We start from the raw sequence: 21926 nt of genomic DNA on the forward strand, positions 1-21926 counted from the left end.
ATATATTTCTACCTTACTTTCAGTTAAATATTCTCCCTGCTGAAATGGGAGGCGGAAGAATTCCTTAGCTGAAGATTCTCTTCAGTCCTTAGAGCACATGAGGAAAGAGACTGTGACCCTTCGTGCAGAATGGCCGCAGTTCAGCCAGCAGGATGTGGTGTCCTACATGACAGGTTGGGTTAGGCGTGGAAAGAAAAAGACTTTGTGGCATGCGGTTCGTTGCTCTCTGCAGAGGGTAGGACTGAGCAACTAAAAAGATTGATGCTCTTCTAACAAAAAAAAAAAAAGAGTAAAAAGGCAAAAAAGTCGTTCCAAAACTCAAAATTCGACCATAATTTCTGAGTGATCAAATTGCCACTACTTGTGAAACATCTTAAAAACAACTTCTGTCTTCTGTTCTACTCTTATTTTGTAATCCTGAGTGGTTTTTGTCATCTTTCTTCTCTCAACTATTACAGTTTTGACTAAACTTGCATTGAACCTGTGTATTATGGAGAAACACACTCAGTGTTCACCCAGAGAGGTGTTTAATTGCCATCAGCCACTCAGCTTTGTGGGATGAGGTAACGCAAGAACATTTGCAGCAGTAAGTGCTGGCACTCTCTTACCTTGACAGAACCAAGACGTTATGTGAAAGGAATCATAGGTGAGTCAAGAGAAACAGCTTGCTCTTTAAAATGGTGGAGACACACTACTCTAAGCCACAGGCAAGCGGTGATACTCCTACAGTTGCTTTCTCTTTTTTTTTTTTTCCCCCTCTTAGCAAATAGATAGGTGGAGTAGCAAAGTTAAGAGACCAGAAATCTCCCAAAGATTAAGTTTAATGTAGCCCACATTTAGGGCTTAAAGTTTGCAACTTTCAATACAGTCATGTTCTACTGCTTATAGAGCAGAAGAGTACTTCTTAGGACAGCCAGAGTCACTTCTACTTAGAATACAGATTTGTAGTTAGAATATAAGCCAATTCAACAGGGGAAGGAGGGGAAAAAGGAGAAAAGTATTTCTTGTGTGGCGTTCTTTCTGTATTTCCCATTTAAAGTATAACTTTTACAAAGGGAACAGCTGAGATCAAGAAAAGGTGCCTTGTTTTTAAATATAAATTTAGGTACTTCTCAAAAGCACAGAAGAGGTAATTTTCTGTTCAAGTAACTAGCTAGAGAAACCCAGTTTTAAGAGCAACAGACATTCTAAAGGGATAAATACATACGGTATTTCACAAAAACCTCTACAAGTCAGCAGCAGTGCAATGTTGTCACAATGCCCTGTTGAAATTCTTCTCTGAAGCATACTCAAGTGTGCTGTAGTAGGTGTAAGTATTGCAGAAACAGGCCCCATCTCTGGTCAAAACCGCAGTGATGGTGATGCTCGTGTGGGCTGGAACAACTGCCCCTGGCACAGCAGAGGCTTTCATCCGCGATGGCTCCAGAAGGGGGTGCTGCAGCAGCCCGGGTCTCCAGGTGGCTGATGTCTCTCCCTGGGGCTGGTGACAGCAGCCTCACCGGTGGGAGCTGTGCTCTGGTTGCAGTGCTGAGTTGCTGGGCGAAGGAACTGCAGGAGGAGGGGAGCAGCCTGTGTGGCAGCAAGGAGGAGGAACAGGACATGGCAGGGTCTTCACAGAGACTCTGCAGAGCTAAGGACCACCCAAGCCCTGTGCTGCAAAGGAGGGAAAACCTTGAGACTACCCTCACAGGAGCAGTGGATGCAGACTCCTGCAGGAGGCAAGGCTGGAAACCTCTTGCTTCCAGCCACACAAAAGGGCTCCTTTTCCACCTGCAGCTCTGCCATTGCATTCAGGGATCTGCTTGTCAAGATCCCAGGGAGACTGCCCCGCAAGGTAAAGGGGCTCAGGAATGCTGCTTGATTTCCAAAACACAACCACCTCCAAACATAAATACTCTACTCCTATGTGCAGAAGGCCAGCCCAGGTGAACAGAGAACTCCTCAGCTAGTTCAAACACAAAAAGGAGGCAGAAGGTACAAGATATCCAGAATAAATAGAGACATTGCCTGAGCACACCAGGAGGGAGTTAGAAAAGTCAGTGCTCAGCTGGAGGTGGAACTAGCAAAGGATGTGAAAGGCAGTAAGAAGAGCTTCCATAATGTCCTGGTTCCGGTGGGGATAGGGTTAACTTTTCCTGGTATTCCATGCCATGTGAGCCACGCCCACCCTGAGCTGCCGGGGGAGGGGGCAGGAAGTTGCTGCTTAAAAGCGGGCTGGGGCGTCCCGGGTCCGGCCGGTCGGCGAGCGGCGGTCCCGTAATCGCGTTTGTATATTCCCCTGTCCGTGTTGTTGTTGTTTGCCTGTTCCCTTTGCTGTTCTGTTAAACTGCCTTTGTCCCAACCTAAGAGTCTTGCCTTTTCTTACGATCCTTCCTGTGTTAGGAAGGCACGTGCGAGCGGCACGTGGTTCTTTGTTGCCATCTGAGGCTAAACCACGACAATAAGTACCTTAGCAGCAAAAGGAAGGGTAAAGGAAAGCATGGTCCCGCTGCTCAGAGGGGTAGAGGAGCTAGTGACACAGGACGTAGGAAAGACTGAGGTACCTGTACTTTTTGCATCATTTTCACTGGTAAGGTTTGCTCTCAGACCTCGCAGGTCCCCACGCCCACTAACAGTCTGTGGGAGTAAAGCAATAGGGGAAGGTGGAGTTACAGATCACTTAAGACGCAAATCCACTGGACTTGGATGGGCTGCACCGAGGAGCACTGATGGAGCTAGCTGAGGTCAGTGCAAGACTGTTACTTCTGAAAGGACCTGGAGAGTGGGGGAGGTTCCTGATGACTGGGAAAAGGCAAAAAGGAGGGTCTGAGGAGTTACATGCCAGTCAGCTTCACCCCAGCCCCCAGAAAACTTACGGAGCAAATACTCCCAGAAGATATTTTCAGACACATGAAGGTGACTGGGAACAGCCAGCTAGATCTCCCAGAAGCAAAAGCATACCTGATCAACCAGACTGACTGAGATAGATAGATAACTGCCTTCGTGAATAAGGGGGTAGCAATGGATGTTGTGTACCTTGACTTTAGCAAGGCTTTTGACATGATCTCCTATAATTTCCTTACAGCTAAAAATATCAGTGACATATAGACTGGATAAATGTACAACAAGGTAGGTAAAAAGTTGTTTAGACCACCTGGTTCAAAGCATTGGAATCTATGGTATGAAAGCCAACTAGTGGCCAATTACTAGTGGCAATGCTCACAGATCGATACTGGGGCCAATACAATTTGGGATCTTCGATAACAATCTGGGTACAGGGACGGAATGTGCTCCACCCAGTCTGCAGACAACACCAAGGTTGGGAGAGATGTTGATACGCCAGAGAGCAGGGCTGCTGTTCAGAGGGACCTAGACAGGGCTGACCGGGACCTCTTAGTTAAAGGCAAAAGCAAAGTCCTGAACCTGGGATGGAGTAACACCATGCAAGAGCACAGGCTGTAGCGGGGCTGGTTAGAAAGCAGCTTTGCCGAAAAGGACCCAGGTTCCCAGTAGATAACAAGCTGAACGTGAACTGGCAGTGTGCCTCTGCAGCAAAGACAACAACTGCATAGTAGACTCTATTAACCAGAATGTAACCAGCAGTTTGGGGGAAATGACTGTTTCTGTGTATTCAGCACTCGTGAGATTACAGCTAGGGTGCTGGGTTAAGTTTTGCACTTCCCCATAAGAAAAACACACCGATACACTGGATTGAGTCTAGCAGGGGGCTACTAAGCTGCCTAGATGCTTAGAAAGGAGAAGCAGGGAACTGGATTTCTTACAGATTAAAAAAGAAGAAAGCCAGGGGAGAGGCGGAGAAATTGTCGTGATCTTGCTGTTGACTTTAACTACCTAATGGAAAAGCATAGCAGCGATGGGGCCAGACTCTTCTCAGAAGAGCACAGTGGTAGGACAAGAGGCAACAGAGAAGTTGGAACACAGGAGATAACAGTTAGCTCTAAGAAATATCCTTTTTTCTTTTTTTGGTCATGAATGTGGTCAAACACTGGAACAGGTGTTGAGAGGGGTTGTGGAATCTCCATCCTTGGGGACAGTCAAAACTTAACTGGACGCAGCCCTGAGCACCCTGTTCCAACTGGACCTGCTTTGAGCAAGAGGTTGGACTAGATCTCTGCAAGCCCCTTCCAGCCTGTGTGACTCTGCAATAGTGTTACCGCACACTACTCTCCCAAAAGAGTTAAAAAGGCAACACAGTAATTATTTACATTTTGTAGTCATTGCTGCATTGTAAGATATGCACCAGTTATTTTGATACGAAGCACTTTTCCCTTGACTAATAGACTTTTTCTAGATTTGAGGGTTTTAACGATACTTGTTTCCCAGATGGTGTTTTTTTTTTTTTTTGCTTTGAATTAAAAAAAACATTACTAAAACACAAACTGAACTTACACACTGCATTGTCCATGGAGAAGCAAACATGATTGGATCCTACATGTAGTCTGTGAAACTCAGTCAAGAACTACTGGCTGGTCATCTCCACCTGCCTGAAGCTTAATCTTCTTTGCTTTTAAGTTAGAACCACTGACTGAACTAGGCCGTTTATGTTCCCGTGACTTCTTCACTGCTGAATCTTGGGCAGTCTTTGAAATAGTCTGAGCATCTTCTCTGCTTCCTTTCGAATTCGAAGACTGAGATGGTTTGTCCTGCAAGTTATAAACAAGTCTATTAAAATTCTGGCATTGTTTTTCCTTTTTTTTCAGTGTTCCCACACAAGAGAAGATAATGAGATCTATTTTAAAACCTGTTGATTGCATTACTATGAAAAATGTGTTGAGCATATACCAAACTATTAAAATAAACTATAATGGGAAAGGTATCTATATAGCAGGTCAGTACATATCTAAATACCTTGTAAACATTTTTCTTGTTTGTTAGTCCTTGTATAGTGATGACATGTGCCTCGTTTTTCAGCAAACTTGCTTTTGGTCCTATCTTCAGGTAGGATATCGTAGCAAATGCCGTGAAGCTGAAGTCTTCCCTGCATAATTTAAACCAGTGTTATAAGAGAAGGCTGGAGACAAAGACAGGCTAGACCATATAGGGGAAAAATGGGACACATTAACCCTTCTGATGGATGTTCCAAATAGCAGCTTAATTCTGCTTTATCTATTCAAGTGGATAGTCAGTTAATTTAGAGCAAGTCTGGCCAGCACTTAACATAGTTCAGTTTGTGGATTTAACATACACACACGTGTCAAATTGTTGGAATACATAGAGGAAAATGAGGAAAAAAGATGTAATAAGTCATCTGCCCACCCTCTTAGAGTGTAAAAAGTCAGCTGTACAAACAGCCAAAAAAAAAATTAAGGCAAAAATAAAAGGATTAAATATTCGATTTGCACATATTCTCGGAATTTCTAAAACCATATGAAAAGACAAACCACACAGACAGCCAAGTTACAGGAGAAGCACTGTTGTTACTTTCACTACGCTTTCTTAAAATTTCTGAGTACCACTTTCCACATTAGCCAGCCTTCATCTTAGACTTAGACTTCATCTGGGCAACCCCATTTGCTTTGTTAACCGTGAAATGTAAATGGGCTCTGTATAAACAGCAGATTTCTCCCAAACAAAGCCTGCTGCAAATTTAAAGGTTCAACCTGAATACAGAAGACCCCAGCTTTTTAAAACCGCAGGAGATGCAGCATTTCAAGTGTTCCTCCAACTTCTGTTTTAACGTTTTGAAGTACAGTAATCTCTTGAGTTTTTTAAAATACGTCAAATGCATCTGAAATAAAAGCTAAAAATGAGACTACAGAATGCATCCTATCCATTAATACTATACAGAAGTAACATGAGTGTAAAGAAAAATGACTACAGATGTTAAAAAAAGTAGTCATCTTACATACTTTAGATATTGCTGCAGTAGTAAATGGGCAATAATTCTCTCCAGTTCCTCTCGAGGGTGCTTTGGTGGAGTAACTTCAGCCACCCTGAATTTTGATACACCTTTCCCAGACCACGCATCGATTAATTTCAGTGGGGTGAGTTTCTCACTCATGTTTTCAGCTTGTTCAAGTATCTTGATTAGATCCCTGCAGTATCCTGTTATATCCATTTTCTCACATGCTAGAAATAAAAGTGAAGTAACATTTCAATAGCAAGTTATAGTTATTTAGATAGTATCCATACATACATCAGGTGTATACAAATATATATATATGCACTTTTATATGTATATCTATAAATATATATCTATGTGCCACATAATAGCAATGCTTTTTTGTTTGTTTTTAAACTATAACTTAAAAAATAAAGCTGTAACTTTCCCTCTGTCAAATTAGGATATATTTGTACAAAACCTCACATTTATCGCTCTACTGCATTATTAAGACTCCAATCCTGCAAACATTTTTATGTGTATTCTATGTTACAAACCACACAAATCATTTCAAAGAAGCATTTACAAAGCATAAAATTTGTAAGATAGCTACTATGTTGCTCTGCAGCTGGATTCCTTTTCCTCACCCATAATATTTATTATGGAAAGATTAGAAAGCAAAGAGGAATTGAAGAATGTAAGTGAGACATTTCTTCTCTCAAGACACAGACAAAATGAGACAGAAAAAAAAGTATTGATTTAATTGAGCAAATTAGCTTAATTATGAATAATTATTCCGAGCACTAACGCATCCATGTAGCACATAATGATCATGCTTCTACTGCATGATCAGATCACGGCATAGCATTACCCCAACTGCCTCCTCCAATGCTAAGAATTAAATACTGAAGAACTAGTACAACTGCTAGGTTTCCTCAGACCTTGCTTATGTATCAAAAGGCCCTGGGGGTAAATCAGCATTAAAAAGGATATATTTCAACTACACTTCATCATATGGCTCCTGTAAGTCTTGGGTACAAACCAGCTGCATACTCTTCTCAAGCTCTGATCCCAGTATAAATTTCAACTAAGCCCCATTTCCAACTAGAAGATCAAAAGGCATTGTTACTTGCATGATTTTGCAAAAGTTTTTACCCCCCAAAAAATATACAGGGAAATAAAATCTAGTTATGAGAACAGTTTTGAATACAGAGTTGTTCCTAAGTTTTTAAGGTGCTGATCGCTACATTATCCAAATGCTTTGCAACAGATACGAGGTATGAGGAGATGGTATTTTCCACATATTACAATTCACCTGGTCCTCAAAGAAATTTAAGGTGGTTTTTTGTGTCCAGTTAGAGATGCCCAAGACCAACTTTTTCTCAGCACTCTTTCCAGAGCTTTCTAGCTTTCTATAGCATTTCCTATATCTAAACCAGAACTCTCACTCAGATGCAACAGGTACTTTGTGCATCTTCAGAGACTTACGGCTTTCTGGACGTACCAAAAATGACAGTTAAAACCAATGATCACCCACGAAAGTGTAGTTTAAGGTAGCTACCCAACACCGCCCAAGATGTTTGTGGGCAAAGCAGCAAAAGAACTTATGTCGCAGAACTGCATTCTACTGAAACCATCCTTCTTACCATGCAGCAGGTGCTGCATTTCAGCTCATCTCCCAAGTTCCCCCTGAGTCTGGCCCATATGCCTTCCCTCTTATGATACCAACTTTCTTCCAAAGGAAGAGCACGCACTAGACAGACAATGTGCTGTTTGGGCTAACACACAGCAAAATCCTGAATTAGCATGCTCAGTTGTTCTGCCCAACTGTCATGCACAGTCCTGACACAGGCAGGTCTCACGAGTGTGCAGCACTGAAATCTTCAGAGACTTTACCAGGCAAGATGTAAAAGGACATGCGCAAACTGTGTCTTCTCGGAGCCTAAGTGTGAACAGTTTGGCATGCAGAGAGCAAGAAGCTCCTTCTCAAAATAAAGCTTTCACACCCCAAAAAAATCCTGAAACAAAACCCAACACATACCAGAATCTTTTTAAAACAGGTAAGCCAATCTCCCCCTTGCCCAGAGCTTCACTGTCTGAGCCCGAAAGACACTGAAGTGTCTGGCCTCAGGCAAAAAGCCAAACCAGGAGGAGTCCTGCGAAACACCCTGAATTTGGCAAAACTAAGCCACCAAAAAATGATGTTCATAACAGAAGAACCTTGGAAACAGGCAGTATTATGAGCACACTTTACAGAAGTTGCTCACAGTTTGTCTAAACTAGGTATTTCTTTAAGCCAACCTTCTCTATGTTCTCTGTCCTTGGTTATAAAAAGCAATTTACTTACAGTTCTCTCTACAGCAGTTATCACACATTCCGTTGCAGTTTGCAGAATCCCATACTTCATCAAAATGACGGGCTATGAGAACCCGGCGACATCTGAAAGAATAGAGAGCGAAGAGGGAACTATAGAACATAAATGTATACATCCCTGTCATAAATCATGAAAGTGGCAAAAAGAAGGTCCTCTGCGTCAGCTCGTATCTCAAAACAAGCACGAAGAATTATCCAAGGAAAAATCAGAAAACAAACACTGCAACACAGTATTCCCTCTCAGTTATGCTAATAGGAGTAACTAGTAGCTTTCAGCAATACTGAACGCTGCTGTAGAAAGAGTTTGATTAAAGCAAAGTAAGTATAATCTGTAATTCCAATAGAATGGAAAGTCTTAAGAATATGAACTAATTCTTAAGACTGTGGCCAACAAAGGCTATACTGAAGACACAAGTTGCCCACAACACAGATACAAGTGTTTTCCACGAAGTATTCAATACAGCTCAGTGCAGCACATGAAGCATTAAACGCATGTGGATTCCCTTGTGGCCATGAAATACTGGTACCTTAGAGTGAAAAAAAAAAAGCACTCCAGTATTTGTTCTGAATGGGATTTGAAATACAAATGCTGTTTGTTGACAGGTATTTTATCGCAACATAACTGCTTCCAGAACTTTACCCTGAGGCTGGCAAGCAACACACCAACATTCAGTTATGTGCAAGTGGACACATACTGAGCAGCCAAACCACAAACTCCAAACCCAAGACTGTTACAATGGTAGTATTTCTGTAGTGTGGTGGGGGTTTTTTTGCTTTGTTTTTGGTTTTGTCATGTTTTTTTGTTCAGTGGGTTTTTTTGGCGTTTTTTTTTTTTTTTTTTTTAAACACCTCTAAAAACCCCAACAAAATTAGCCTAACTTTTTAAAAACTAGGCAGCCAAGCCACCACAGTAACTTACTTGTTCATATTCTGGCAGTAAGACACCATATCATACAGCTTCTCTTGCCCTACATTTTCCATCACTACCATTGAGCTGATTCTGAATATGTCTCCAAAGCCATAATACAAAACACAGTCAGCTTTTTGGTCATCTCTACCTGTAATGCATTAAAATAAACAAAAAATTTAGACTTTAAACTTTAGAAGGGATTTACTTTAAGCATAGCATTTTCTGGTACAAATTCCACTCTTACTGCATGGGCTTCTGCAGTCCCCATACACAGAGTGCACAACTATAACGGAATATATCATGCACAACATATTAGCCAATAGAACATAGCATGATACGGACTAGAAATAAAATAGATTTAGAACAGTCTTCTACAACTACAGAATTAAGCAAACTTAAAATACTACACAATGAAGATTTTGACTCTTTAACAACTGAAAAAATATTGATGTCATATAGAAAGTCAGTGAAATCCCCTTTTTCTCACCCTAACACCTCTTGGAAAATCGTAGCCAAACATATCTTGAAACTTAGTTCTTATTTGATTAAAAGACATTGTGAGCTTCAAATGCCTTAATAGGTATTAACAGTAATAAACAAAGAGAGAATTAGATATGACTTAACCAAATATTCCATTTAAAACCGACTGTATCTTCTACAGCTGAACTTAGATCATCTCTTCCTTCCCATTGCTAACATTTTCCAGTAACGTGCTGATGGGTGCCCTCTTGCTGTTTACAAGATCCAGAGAGCAGAAAAGGTCTAAAAAAACTACTTTTAAAAAGTTTAACATATAACAGAATGGAACTACTTCACATGGATGGGCAGTCAAGGGGAAAAAGGAAGCTTTCATAAGCCTAGCAGTACGTTCAGGCAAATGAGTAGCAGTGCTTAATTAATCCCCGACCCAGAAGAATCTAATTTAATTCGAGTTATGAAAAAGAAACACAAAAAAGCTTGTTCTCATCACCCCAAGTTGATAAACATTGTGAAACAACTACTTCAGCACCTATACGGTCCTTATCTCTCTACTGCATCTAGCAGATGCAAACTCCCACAAACTTTGATGACTGTTGTATTTCTTCGGTCAGCATTAAGGCCAATTTCTTTCATACAGGCACAGTTAAAATCTCAACCAATTGCCCCTCAGGGTCCTTAAAGAGCTTTCCTCCACATAGACTAAAATGTGCCTTTGAAAACGTAATAATGCACAAGGTCAAAAAAACTAAAGCAAAACAAAACACCACAATGCCTTTTTTTTTTATCCATAGCAGTTATTTAGCGCTGCTATAATTGATCAATCCTTAAAATTCCATGCTCCAGACTCCCCATCCTACTTGTATTTCTGTGGCCACTGAAATTCATACAGCAGTTAGAAATCACCTAGAGACAATCTGAGCAAATCATGCGTCCCAGCTGCTATGCAAAGAAAAAAAAAAAAATCTCTTCTGCAACATACATCCAATCAATGTCATGTTACGAAATTATTCTGGTAAGCCACACATGTCACAAACATCAAGTAATTAAAAAAATGCTGAGTAAAGGGCTAGGTACCCAGTTATTCTTTGCTACACTGCAGTACAGAGACCCAAGATCACTAATGTAATTTAGATTTGCTTTAAAGCCTCTTTACAGAGGCAGAGTGGCATTATACACCTTAGAACCTGTCTTAAAGACAAGACACTTTGCACAAATGGCTGAAATCAAAGTACAACATTATTGGTTTAACAGATGTAAATGGCTACTTTGCAAAAGCCATTTCCTACAATACCTGCGCGGCCACTCTCTTGGTAGTAGTTCTCCATGGATTTGCTCATAGAATGATGAATTACAAACCTCACATCAGGTTTATCAATTCCCATGCCAAAAGCAACAGTCGCCACTACAACCTGAAATAAGATTAAGAAACCATCAAGATACGAAAACACAATTTGTTTAAATGAGACATAAGTCTATGAAAAGTATCAGCTTTACCTGGATTTGATTTGCTGCCCACCCTTTGTGAACTTTTGTCTTATATTTAGCATCCATGTTTGCATGGTAAGTCCCTGCCTTAATTCCTAGTTTCTGCAAACTCACAGTAACTTGTTCAGAATCCTTCTGAGAAAAACAGTAAACGATTCCTGCACAAAAGTGAAAGATGCCTTATTGTGATGTCTTTCAAAAATACTTAAAAACAACTCTGAAAGTTTTATCACCTTAAAAATAAATAAATAAAACCAGTAAACAATCTCTGTGCCTATTCAGTTTGCAGTACTGGTAGTTATGAATGAAACTTCAATTACCAGCTTTGACTTGGAAGCTAAAGAGAATGCCAACCCGCATAATCATGAAGTATTCTATTAATGTTCAAGGAAGACAATGGTTATTAATGCTTACGTAAAGGGGTGCTGTTCCTTATGGCATCTATGATATTTCACCTGAGGTTTCAGATAAATCTGCTCTTTGTCATTAGTCAGTCTGCGCTAAGTCAAGGATTACACACAGACCCACGCAATTTGCGATCCTCTTAGCACAGTTTAGACTCAGGGAGCTGCTCAGCACAGCCACAGAGCTCCACAGCAGAGACAGGGACAGACTAGTGCTCCGGAAAACTGGGTTCCTTTGTAGTACGGCTCTCCTCTTTATTTGCAGTACATAATTTATTGATTCAGAGTCCACTTTTACAGTTCCGCATTCATCACAAAAGCACAACGCACCCCACCACAGCCCCATCCTGGACATTGAATAATACATGAATCTTAGGATGAAATATGAAAAAGTAGTGTTAAAGACAGTAAGTATGCTGACACATAGCTACTAAATGTCATATGCATGACTTAAGAACATAGAGATAACCTTTTTGAGCCTTCTTTTTACAATCTTAAAATTGCTATTATTCTTATCTATGTAAGCATTGTTCTATATACATCACAACATTGTATTTCAATACTTCAGAAGATATAAGTAAACTGTAAAGACATTTAAACACTAATCATTGAAAAGAGTAATTATTCAAGTTATTGATCTTATTAAATTTCATTTCTTTCAATGCTGAATGCCTAATGTATGGTGAAACCAGAATGTCTCAACACGTTTCAGGAGCATTGAAAACATCCCTGAAATGCTGAAGGTTACAAAAAATAACTTTTTTTTTTTTTACCTGAAAGTCCTTTGTATCTTCCATTAATGATCTTAACTATGTCCTCAATGAAATCTTCATTATTTGAAGGCTTATGTCGAACCTCAAAAACATAATAAGCACATGACAAAGAGTTCTTCAAGTGGGCACACAATCTGTCAAACAATCCTATTATTCTGTATCTACCTACCTCTCCCCTGTACACAGTCCTACCCTACTAAGCCTTGCTCACAAAGACAAAGCAGCCCAAGTTCCTCTGCACATGACAGCAAGTTCAGCAAGAAGTCATGAAAGAACACCATCATTCAGTTGAAAAGCTATTTATTATTAAAATGTATAATTGGAAATCTATTCTAAAATTCATCAACCGTAACTTACAGAAGATAATATGACTACCACACAGTCAAACAAACAGGTAGTAAGACATACCTCATAGTAAAGATTGGGCCGGTTAAAAGATGCAGTAAAGGTAATGCACTTCTGAACATGCAAAATTTTCTGAGCATCCTTTAAAACATGATTTGTAGCAGTTGCTGTCAATCCAATCAAGGGAACATTGGGAAACTGCCTTTTCAAGATACCAAGAGACTTGTAGTCTAAGCATGAAAACAAAACAGGGAAAGAAGAAGATTTCTCATACCTTTAATCAAAGTTAAAAAAGATATTAATGTAGATAGCATTCAATGTGGTAATACTGCAGTAAATGTTATTATTGATCAATTTACTACAGAACTAATTTATACACCCAAATGAAGTAATAAAAATGTTGCATTTATCAAAATAGACACTTTCTCTTCCAATTGAATTTTATAAACGCAGCCACAATTCAGAAGGCAAAATATGTTAAAATAGAAGTTATTAAAAAGTTAGAAAAATCTAAGTGGCACCGCATTAATGAACATTCCAGTTATTTTGCAGATCCGTTTTTACAAACAGCTTTTCAGTAAACATAGTTTTGCTAATAAACAAGCAATGTGGAATTTGGATACATAGGCCAGACTGTACCAAGGAAAGATTCTAAAGGCTCAGTGCTGACAATCACTTGCTGCCTTAGAATAGAAATGCAGCCAGAGGTACATATCCAAATTCCACGTTCACTGTTTAACTGGCACGGCTCTTTGCTCAGACACCACTTTCTACAAAACTGCAAAGGTTGACTTTACAGTTACTACTGCTCCAAATCAGATGTTCTTCCAAAGGCAAAAAACCTGTAAGCAGTAACCAACAGTCTTCTACAAGTAACAAGATAGGAAACAAACTGAAGCACGCTTTCTTTCCTTGCAAGTCAAGGGCATTTGTTTCAACTTGTTTTAGAAGCAACTAAAATACATCTCATGAATTTACAAAATGCTCTACCTCTGTCGCCCAAAGTGCTAGGGAGAGGTGTACAGAATGACACTTTTTCATGTAGCAGTAAATTAAAGATGACTGTAAAGTAAACTGATGTAGGAGTTTTTCAGAACACTGACAGCAAAATCTACATTGAAATCACCCCCATTTGCATGAACTTAGCTCCTGGACAAGGATATAGTAATTTGTAAATAAAATGTAAAGCCCTTGAGCTAACACAGATACTTGCCATACAGTAAGCATTTACTTAACACATGAAAAAAGCTCCTGGCTTTATTTCAGGCCTAACTCATTATCTATTGATGCCTGAATAACACTGCAAATTGGATTTCTAACAAACATACCAGGCCTGAAGTCATGGCCCCATTGACTACAGCAATGGACTTCATCTACAGCAATGCGAGCAAGACACCCTGCTTGATAAGCTTTCTCTAGCTTTGACATGAACATTTTGCTTTTTGCAATCTTCTCCGGGGTCACATAAATGAGCTTCAGTTGCGAATTTCTGTTTAGCATTTCAGTATGAACCCACTTCACATGTTCCTGTTCAAAACAAAAGGAGAAATCAGGGGCTAACATACTAGGATAACACACGGAAGTTCCTTAGCGCCAAGATTCTTAAGAGGTAATTAACAATTCATAAGGGGTAATTAACAGAGACTCATAAACTGTTACACAGTATTTACCACTACTGTAGTAAGTCTTTGCAGAAGATTATTATATATAAAATGTTAATTTTAATACTTAGAAAATCTGTCACAGAACTCTGATAAAGCAAACTATTGAGTATTTATCTTCGCTTCATGATGTGGTATCAGTATTTTCCCAACAAACACAATAAACACATGTACCAAACATGCCCATGGTATAACAAGTGTAAAATAATTTCCTACACACAACTGTAATCTTTATTACTGAGTTTTCAATGCGCTCTACCTCAAAGGAGGCTCCAAGTTTGGCACGTTGCATCAAGCCACTAACCTATCAAATCCAGTGCCATGTACAAGTTAACAACCATGGCCTCCTGGCAGTCAGGAATATATATTTCACTGTAAAAAACAATTGACTAATAACAGACTGGGAAATAAGTTGCTTCTTGGCTTCTGGATCAAACAGCTTACCATCCTAAAGTAAGATAAATAATTATATGTAAAAGCCTGCACTGCTCAACACGTTACTAGTGGACAAAAATCACCTACTCCAATGTTAAGTCTAGAAACTGTGCAAAAATCTACAACACACATCAGCCAAAGGTACTCACATCCTCTAAACAGTCCCATGAAATCTATTTATTCCATGAAAGGTGTTGGCTTAGATGCGTTTTTGTCATTAAATCAAGAATGCAAGACACTTACTCGCATCATCCGTACCACGGCATGTAGCTGGCAAGATACTACTGACAGAATGGCATTAGCTGATAAAACTGCCATTCATTCAGTATTCATAAGTAACAGACAGAGGCAAAACGATGGCACATATACCACAAAAGCCATGAAGACTTGGCAGTTAAACATACCTTACTGCTTGAGGCATTTAATAAAGTTGCAGAAATACCAAGCTGTTCCAAAACCATGAGCTGATCTTCCATAAGCGATATCAAAGGACATATCACAAGTGTGAAACCTGTAATAATAAATCACTGTGCAAACTGAACAGTTCAGATGTCACAAATATCTCCTCTAACACTTTCTATTAATGCATCCAACCTGTTCTAAAGGAGCTGCCAAACGTGAGCTTAAGTTTCATACACAATATCAGATTCCCCTCCTAGATAGCTGGTGAGTGAGTGCCAGGTCACACAGAGATACTTCCGACCAACTGCCTGTGACATTGCACCTTCTCTTAGAACCTAGACCACAAACAACTGAGCTGCAACAGAGTATAAGAACTAATACACAAAACAAAGAAAGTTGGATTCACATTTGCGCCATGAGGTGCTAATTTACCACACAACTAAGCAATACCAGATATTTCTAAATTTGGTCTTTGTAAATAAGTAAACTTCCATGCAATTGGATGGGTTATTTTTCAAAAAAAAGCTTAGAAAATAGAACTGCATGCTTACGTTTAAAAAATGAATACACAAAGTCTCTCCCAAATAATCCGAAGCTAAAAAACTTAGAGTGGAACAGACAAACAACAGAAATCCATACTTCAATAATTTACAGACTGTATATTGAATTGAAAAGAAAGGAAAAAATAGTGACAAACTTTTAAAAAGTTCTTTCAGTGTTTAATACTATAACATATTGAAAGGAACCTAGATAAATTAAATCTAAATCACATCTAAAAGGCACGTTTATTTTGAAGTTGCTATTGCTCCTTCAGAAAAAATAAAGAGAGCAAAGCAAATATTTCTAGTAAATCTTTGCTCTCATATCTTTGCTCTTTTTTCCCTATATTGTGATATTAGACACCAATATAATGTTCATTCTCCACGTAACTATAAAAGGGAGAAAATATGTTTACATATGACTTCTTCTTCCCTTACATACCATCAGAACAGACAGCTGGTAGCTGATAGCAAAGGCTCTTTCCACCACCTGTAGGCATGACAAGAAATATGTCCTTTCCTGCCATTGCAGCATTTACTGTTTCAAGTTGCAAGGACCTAAACTTCTGGAGTTTAAACTTGCTCTGCAGTGCAGTTTTTATCTTCTCGTACCATGGAAAATCTGTTAAAGGGAAAAAACCAAACACATTTCATAACCAAGTTTGTTCAAATACAAGAAGGAAGGGCAATTTACACATACAATAACTAAATTTGGAAGGAATACAATTTTAGACCTGGGAAAGTGTTCAAAGGTTCAAAAATGTCACATAAAAAGCTACACACAACCCGAGTCTGTATAAACCAATTTCTAAGGTGGACCTTTGAAAACCCTATGAAATGTAAACACAATCCACCTCCATGCTAAAGGCTCTCATTGGGGATGAAGAACTTCAAAGTGCTAATGATCAAGTTAACGGATTAGTCCAAAACTAAATGGAAATGAGAAGCTCACCTTGAAAATCAGTGAAAACAGACACTGAGCCCTACAACAGTCTCACTACTAAGTTGCCCAAATGCTTCCCTCATACAAATGCAGTGATTACAAACAGTACAATGAAGCCAGGGCTACCATTTTTTACGTATATTCCAGAGATAATAAGCATTTATTTAAAAAAAAAAAAAAAAAAGGAGTGGGGAAGAGTTTAATCTTCCCCAAAATAACCACCTCAACATGCTTATATTTTTTCTTTTCTTCAATAAAGAGCTAAGGACTGCATCATTTAAAGAGATAACACCGTAAAAACTTAAATTTCAGATGCATCAGGAAGCATATTAACCATTTTCATATTATTAAAATGCAGAAAAACTGTGGGAACTCCAGGCTACACCACAAGCAATGCAAGAATTAACTTTGGGACTTGAGGTGACATTGCTCCCTAATTGCTACAGAGAGCACAGCCAAGATCCAACACTCTGAAACCAAGAAAAGCCTACCACTGACTTCAGTGAGCTTTATACTGGGACCAAATTTAGCTACTGCTCTTATTCAAGATGTACACAGCATTTGATTGCAAAGATGATGGTTTTCAAAGCATAGGAGGAGAGAATTAGGCACAAAGCCAAGCAAAACAAACTGATTTGTGCAACAGCATCAATTTGCAATTATAAAGTATCAGTATTCTTACATATGCGTAACACTTTTCTCAAACACAGACAAATATGGATTAGACTACAAAATTAATTAATTTTTTAAAATGCCAAAAAAGAGAATACATACAATAAATACAGACAGAAATTAACAATGCATTTCCAAATTGCAAGTGAAGTAAAAGAGGAGGGGGAAAAAAAAAATAAGAAGATCTGAATTGAATTTGACTAGGCATCACGTGGTCAAGACCCACCAACTATCCAGGACTTCAGCTGATGTTTAACTTGAAAGACAGCGCTTCCAAAAGAGCAGCAGCCCCCTCACCACCATGGCACAGTTGCCACTTGGACCAACGCTACCATACTAAAGTATTCTATGTTACTTTTGGTAGTCAGCATCCATCTAATTTGCATTAATTTGGTAAGACAGTGAGGCTACATAACAGTTAATTTAGTAAGATAGTGAGGTAGACATAACCAATGTCCTACCCACTCAAGCAAGAAGAAACACAAAGACGGCAAGAAGTAACTTTGAGAGTGCAAGATTTTTATTATCAAATCCCATAAAGATCCAGAATAATTATTTTTAGAACATAAATAAACAGGGACTATAAGTATTGCAATATATCCAGGTTTACTCTGGGATTCTTATAGCAAATCAAATTAAGTTGTGACTTTACAAAAAGAAAAGAATAAAAGTAGTTATAACAGGCCATTCTCGTGATAATTCTGCCAGAAGAACTCAGATTAGTATTTAGGAATGTCCAGAGAGTTAAATACAAAATTAAATAGGACAATATCATTATCCAAACAAAACTCCGTATGAAAACGTTTTTCCCCTACTGAGTTAATTTACTTCTATGTTAGAATATTTGAATTTGACTCTGCAAACCTTTTTTGTTCCATGCCTCAGCTGAGGTTTCGGTGTCTTTACTTCCACCTGCCTCCAAGTCTCCTGAGGACTGCTTTATCAGGTTCTTCACCCTCATCTTCTTTTCAAGGAGCTCCTGCTGTTTATCCACAAGCTCCTGAATCTGCATCTCCACTGCTTGCAGCTCATTTTCAATGGAAACCAGTACCTCCTCTAGCACTGAAGGGAAAAGCAAGGTGAAAGCACAATAGAGACTACAGTAACACGCTAATCCCAGTTTTAAATTATATTTTAATTAATTTGTTGATTGAGAACAGTCAAAAATCAAACAAAAACCAAAAGCAACCTAGAGAAACAGACAGCCTGACAGGCCTGCTGATAAGATTATAGCATCTAAGATTGTATATGCCATGTAAAAACACTTAGCAAGGCTTAACAACGTATTTCTTACATTAGTCATATATACACAGGTATAATGTAAATGGTACTCTCTGATGGGAGATACGCAACACCATCATTGCCTGCATTGATTAATAGTGAAAAACATATATCACAATCTAGTTTCTCAAAAGCAGTGCCTCTCCAGAGAAACACTTGAAATTATTTTCTTTTCTGCAGGTGCATGTTAAGCAGTGAAAAGCATATTGCATCTGCCCTGATATTAAAGCTGCAAGTGTTACAATGAAGATAACACGTACTCCAGCCAATTCCAAGGTGAGCACAACATTAAAACATTTTTAATAGAAAGCATTTACATGGGAGAAGCAACGTTAATCTCAGCAAGTAAAGGCCTTCTGAAGATGGAAATAGGGACATTAGCAAAAAGCTACATTCCATGCACCCAGACCTCCCTCCTATGCAGAGCCAGAGGATCTGCTGAACGTCAAGGTTTGAACACAGAGGGCAAAAGCTTTTGCAAACACAAGCCATTCTACAGATCTGAAAAAACTGAAGCAAATTTTCCCCAAAAGTTTGGGTTATGTAAGTGAATCTTTGATGGGAATTTGCCTCTTTACATCCTAATATACATCTCTGTGAAACAGATTGTGTTCTAGAATCCAATCCCCAGGGCTTAAAATAACAACACATACCACAGCATGCCAGGCCTGTATCACTATTTCAGGAAACAGTTGAAACTATCTTAAAATATGAAGCATATTTTCAAAATATTGAAACCTAAGTAACTTCCTTGACAAATGTGCTTTTTAGTTTTTAACCTAAGAAACAAAAAGTTATCCAGTTTGAACTTTTTCTTCAAATCTGAAGTATAACATAGACCCCACCAATTCTTTTCTAGATATATTAAATTAATATAAATAACAATCAATAACATCAGGTGATTGTGTTTGTTAGCTAAAAGATGGCAAAATGAATATATTGAATACTAATTTTGGATTACCTGCAACAGCTGCCATTTTTGGAGATTAGCGAATGTTATCCTTAGGAGATCTTATTAACTAAGATACTGTCCCTAAGAATAAAATAAATAATTAAAAGAAGAAGAAAAAATTATTTCATTAATAATCCTTCTAAACTTAGAACAAATTTACTGCAAGAGATTATTCATTAACATAGAAGGTGTTAATATAACAGTTTAAGTACTAGTTCATTTAATCTGCCCATACAAATATGCCCAACTAGATGACAACACACTTTTTCCCTTCTGCAAAAGGGGCAGATACCAACTCACAACTAATTCCTAAGGCCACAGCTCGCCAGCCTTCTAAATGAAACCAAGGGAATTTTGACCAACTCATAATTTCCTACAGGAGGCATTTTCTAATATAGACCAGTCATTCCCCTACCTTCAACCTATCTTTTTTTCATCTCTTCAAGAACTATTTTACAGAAAATTCTGAACAAATTATATTGTGCCCCTTAGAAAAGTAGCCACCATAACACCTAGAGGATCTCCTAGGAGGAAGTAGAAAGGCAGCTTGGTTCAGAGAAGGGGGGGACTGGTTTTGACTAGGTCATCAGTGAGATGAATTTAGAATTCTATTTATTGGCTAATTTTTTGAACACCACTTTTTGCTGTATTATATGCTAACAATACAAAACTCAAGAGACTTGATATTCTCTCACCCTTGTTGAATTCTGAACTATTTATTATATACATAGGACTCAAACCTGAGGGAAGGTGAAAGGAAACAAATTCTGCAGACTCTCACTGTATGCTGATCCTAACATAACAAATATTTTACTGCATTCCTGTAAATGGGGGGGAAATACATATAAAAAAGAATGCGTGAATAAAACACTGGTTTTGCCAGAAGAGGTTATAATTAAAAATAAGTTAAATGCCCACACTTCAGAAAAAAGTTGTTTATTGTATAAGATAACTCATTAGCATCTTAGTCACCCACATAATTTGAGTTACTCAGTTCTGTCTTTATACCACCTGCCCCTTGCACGAATGTGTCTGGAAATATTAGTCTCCCTAAAGTACATAGCAATTAGGGGCATCCAGAAAAATCAGTAGCTATGGCACAGACACACTTTAAATGCAATATGCTACTTCTACCCGCCCCGTAAACACAATCCTCTCAAATATCATGAGGCTGACAGTTCAGGAAACATAAGCCATTTTCTTATCCAAGGAGTGGGAAGAGAATGAAAATTGCCTATGAAAGTTTCCCTATATGCTGCTAAAGCTCCAGAAGTCTTTAACTTAGCTCCTGTCTCTGAAAGAAGTAGTTTAGCATACCTTATAACTGATTCTATATCACCACTGCCAACAAAAACCCCCAATTACTATTTGACCCCTCAAAAATGAAGCTCCTAAGAAAATGAATAACGAACTCATATCTTATAAGGCACAGAGGACAAAAGGCAAGTGGAAGCATCCTGCCTATTAGGCCAGTTTTACCCCACTGTAAAAACAGCTGAATTCCTGTGAATTCATCACATTACAGCCTTTTCCAAATAGCCTGCTAGCAGGGAAAAAGAGGCCTCTAAGCAGATGCACACTAGCCATGTTAGAACAGACAGGTGAGTAATCAGCATCACTTTCCACACGGATTTTAATCAGCATCCCAGCACTGGAAGCCTTCTTACCTCACCTTCTATCCAGCCTCCAAACTAAAGCTCGTCAGCCCCGAGTCTAAGAAGTGAGTGATGTAGACAGAGCATTATCAAACGAAGAACCTTTAAAATTAGGGAATAAAGCCAACAACAGTTGCATGGTGTGTCACCTCAGCAGTGGTTTAACCGGGTAAAAAAATCCCCCATCCAACAATACAACCTTGAGAAGCCACCTTAAAAAAAACCTCATTAAGCGGCCGCGGGGGAAAGCCAAACTGGCGGCAGGGAGATATGTTTACACCGGCCGTTTCAGCACCCGTCACCTGCAAGCCGAACACCAGCCGAGGGCAGGAAGCGAAGGAGCCACCGTCCCCGGGCAGGGCCGCCCCCTGCGTCCGGGCGGGCCGGCGGGTGGCTGGAGGCTGCTGGGGCCACACGGGCGGAGGCGGCAGCTGCCGACAGACCCCTGCCCCCACCGCGCCTCATCGCCGCCTTCCTCCCGCGCGAGGGTTACCGCCCTGGCACGCGCCGCCCCACCCCGCCTCAACGGTGAGTGCCGGGGCGCGCGCGCCCCCGCCCCGCCTCCCTGCTCCCGCGCGCCGGCCCCGCGGCTGCTCCCCGCTCCCACCTGCACGGCCGGCTCTCGGGCCCCGCCCCTTCCGCCTTCTGCAGCTGCCGGCTTCCCTCAGCCAATCGCCGAGAGGAGGGAGGAGCGCGAGGGTGATCACGCGTGCCCCCTATCCCCCAATCCGCAGCGGTCTCCCGCGAGGCTCCCGCCCGCTGTCATGAGAGCAGCGAGGCGGGGCGCCGAGACGG

General features: G+C 39.7%; 1 protein-coding gene across 11 annotated transcripts in view; it reads right to left on the minus strand.

The window, feature by feature from the left end:
- The window catches only part of RECQL (RecQ like helicase), a 34627-nt gene extending 12833 nt beyond the window's left edge, over nucleotides 1-21794 (minus strand). The window contains exons 1-17 of one of the 11 annotated variants that reach the window (XR_012586881.1): nucleotides 21739-21780; nucleotides 21144-21233; nucleotides 19486-19557; nucleotides 18108-18305; nucleotides 16071-16250; nucleotides 15092-15198; nucleotides 13920-14118; nucleotides 12655-12821; nucleotides 12247-12328; nucleotides 11079-11227; nucleotides 10876-10993; nucleotides 9114-9252; nucleotides 8169-8260; nucleotides 5850-6069; nucleotides 4849-4978; nucleotides 4390-4643; nucleotides 805-1569 (exon numbers count right to left, since the gene is read on the minus strand). Coding sequence is in view for 7 of the 11 variants with exons in the window: in XM_074586003.1 (XP_074442104.1) it covers nucleotides 4449-4643; nucleotides 4849-4978; nucleotides 5850-6069; nucleotides 8169-8260; nucleotides 9114-9252; nucleotides 10876-10993; nucleotides 11079-11227; nucleotides 12247-12328; nucleotides 12655-12821; nucleotides 13920-14118; nucleotides 15092-15198; nucleotides 16071-16250; nucleotides 18108-18305; nucleotides 19486-19501 (1992 nt within the window). In the remaining 4 variants the exon portion in view is untranslated. Of the gene's footprint in view, nucleotides 1-804; nucleotides 1570-3964; nucleotides 4644-4848; nucleotides 4979-5849; nucleotides 6070-8168; nucleotides 8261-9113; nucleotides 9253-10875; nucleotides 10994-11078; nucleotides 11228-12246; nucleotides 12329-12654; nucleotides 12822-13919; nucleotides 14119-15091; nucleotides 15199-16070; nucleotides 16251-18107; nucleotides 18306-19485; nucleotides 19558-21143; nucleotides 21275-21433; nucleotides 21553-21738 lie in introns of those variants that run through there. The other 10 variants (XR_012586884.1, XR_012586883.1, XR_012586882.1 and 7 more) reach the window with 10 other exon arrangements.
- Nucleotides 21795-21926: the final 132 nt, after the last annotated feature.

Source organism: Larus michahellis, chromosome 1 (genome assembly GCF_964199755.1).
Source record: "Larus michahellis chromosome 1, bLarMic1.1, whole genome shotgun sequence".
NCBI classification, from domain to species: Eukaryota; Metazoa; Chordata; class Aves; order Charadriiformes; family Laridae; genus Larus; species Larus michahellis.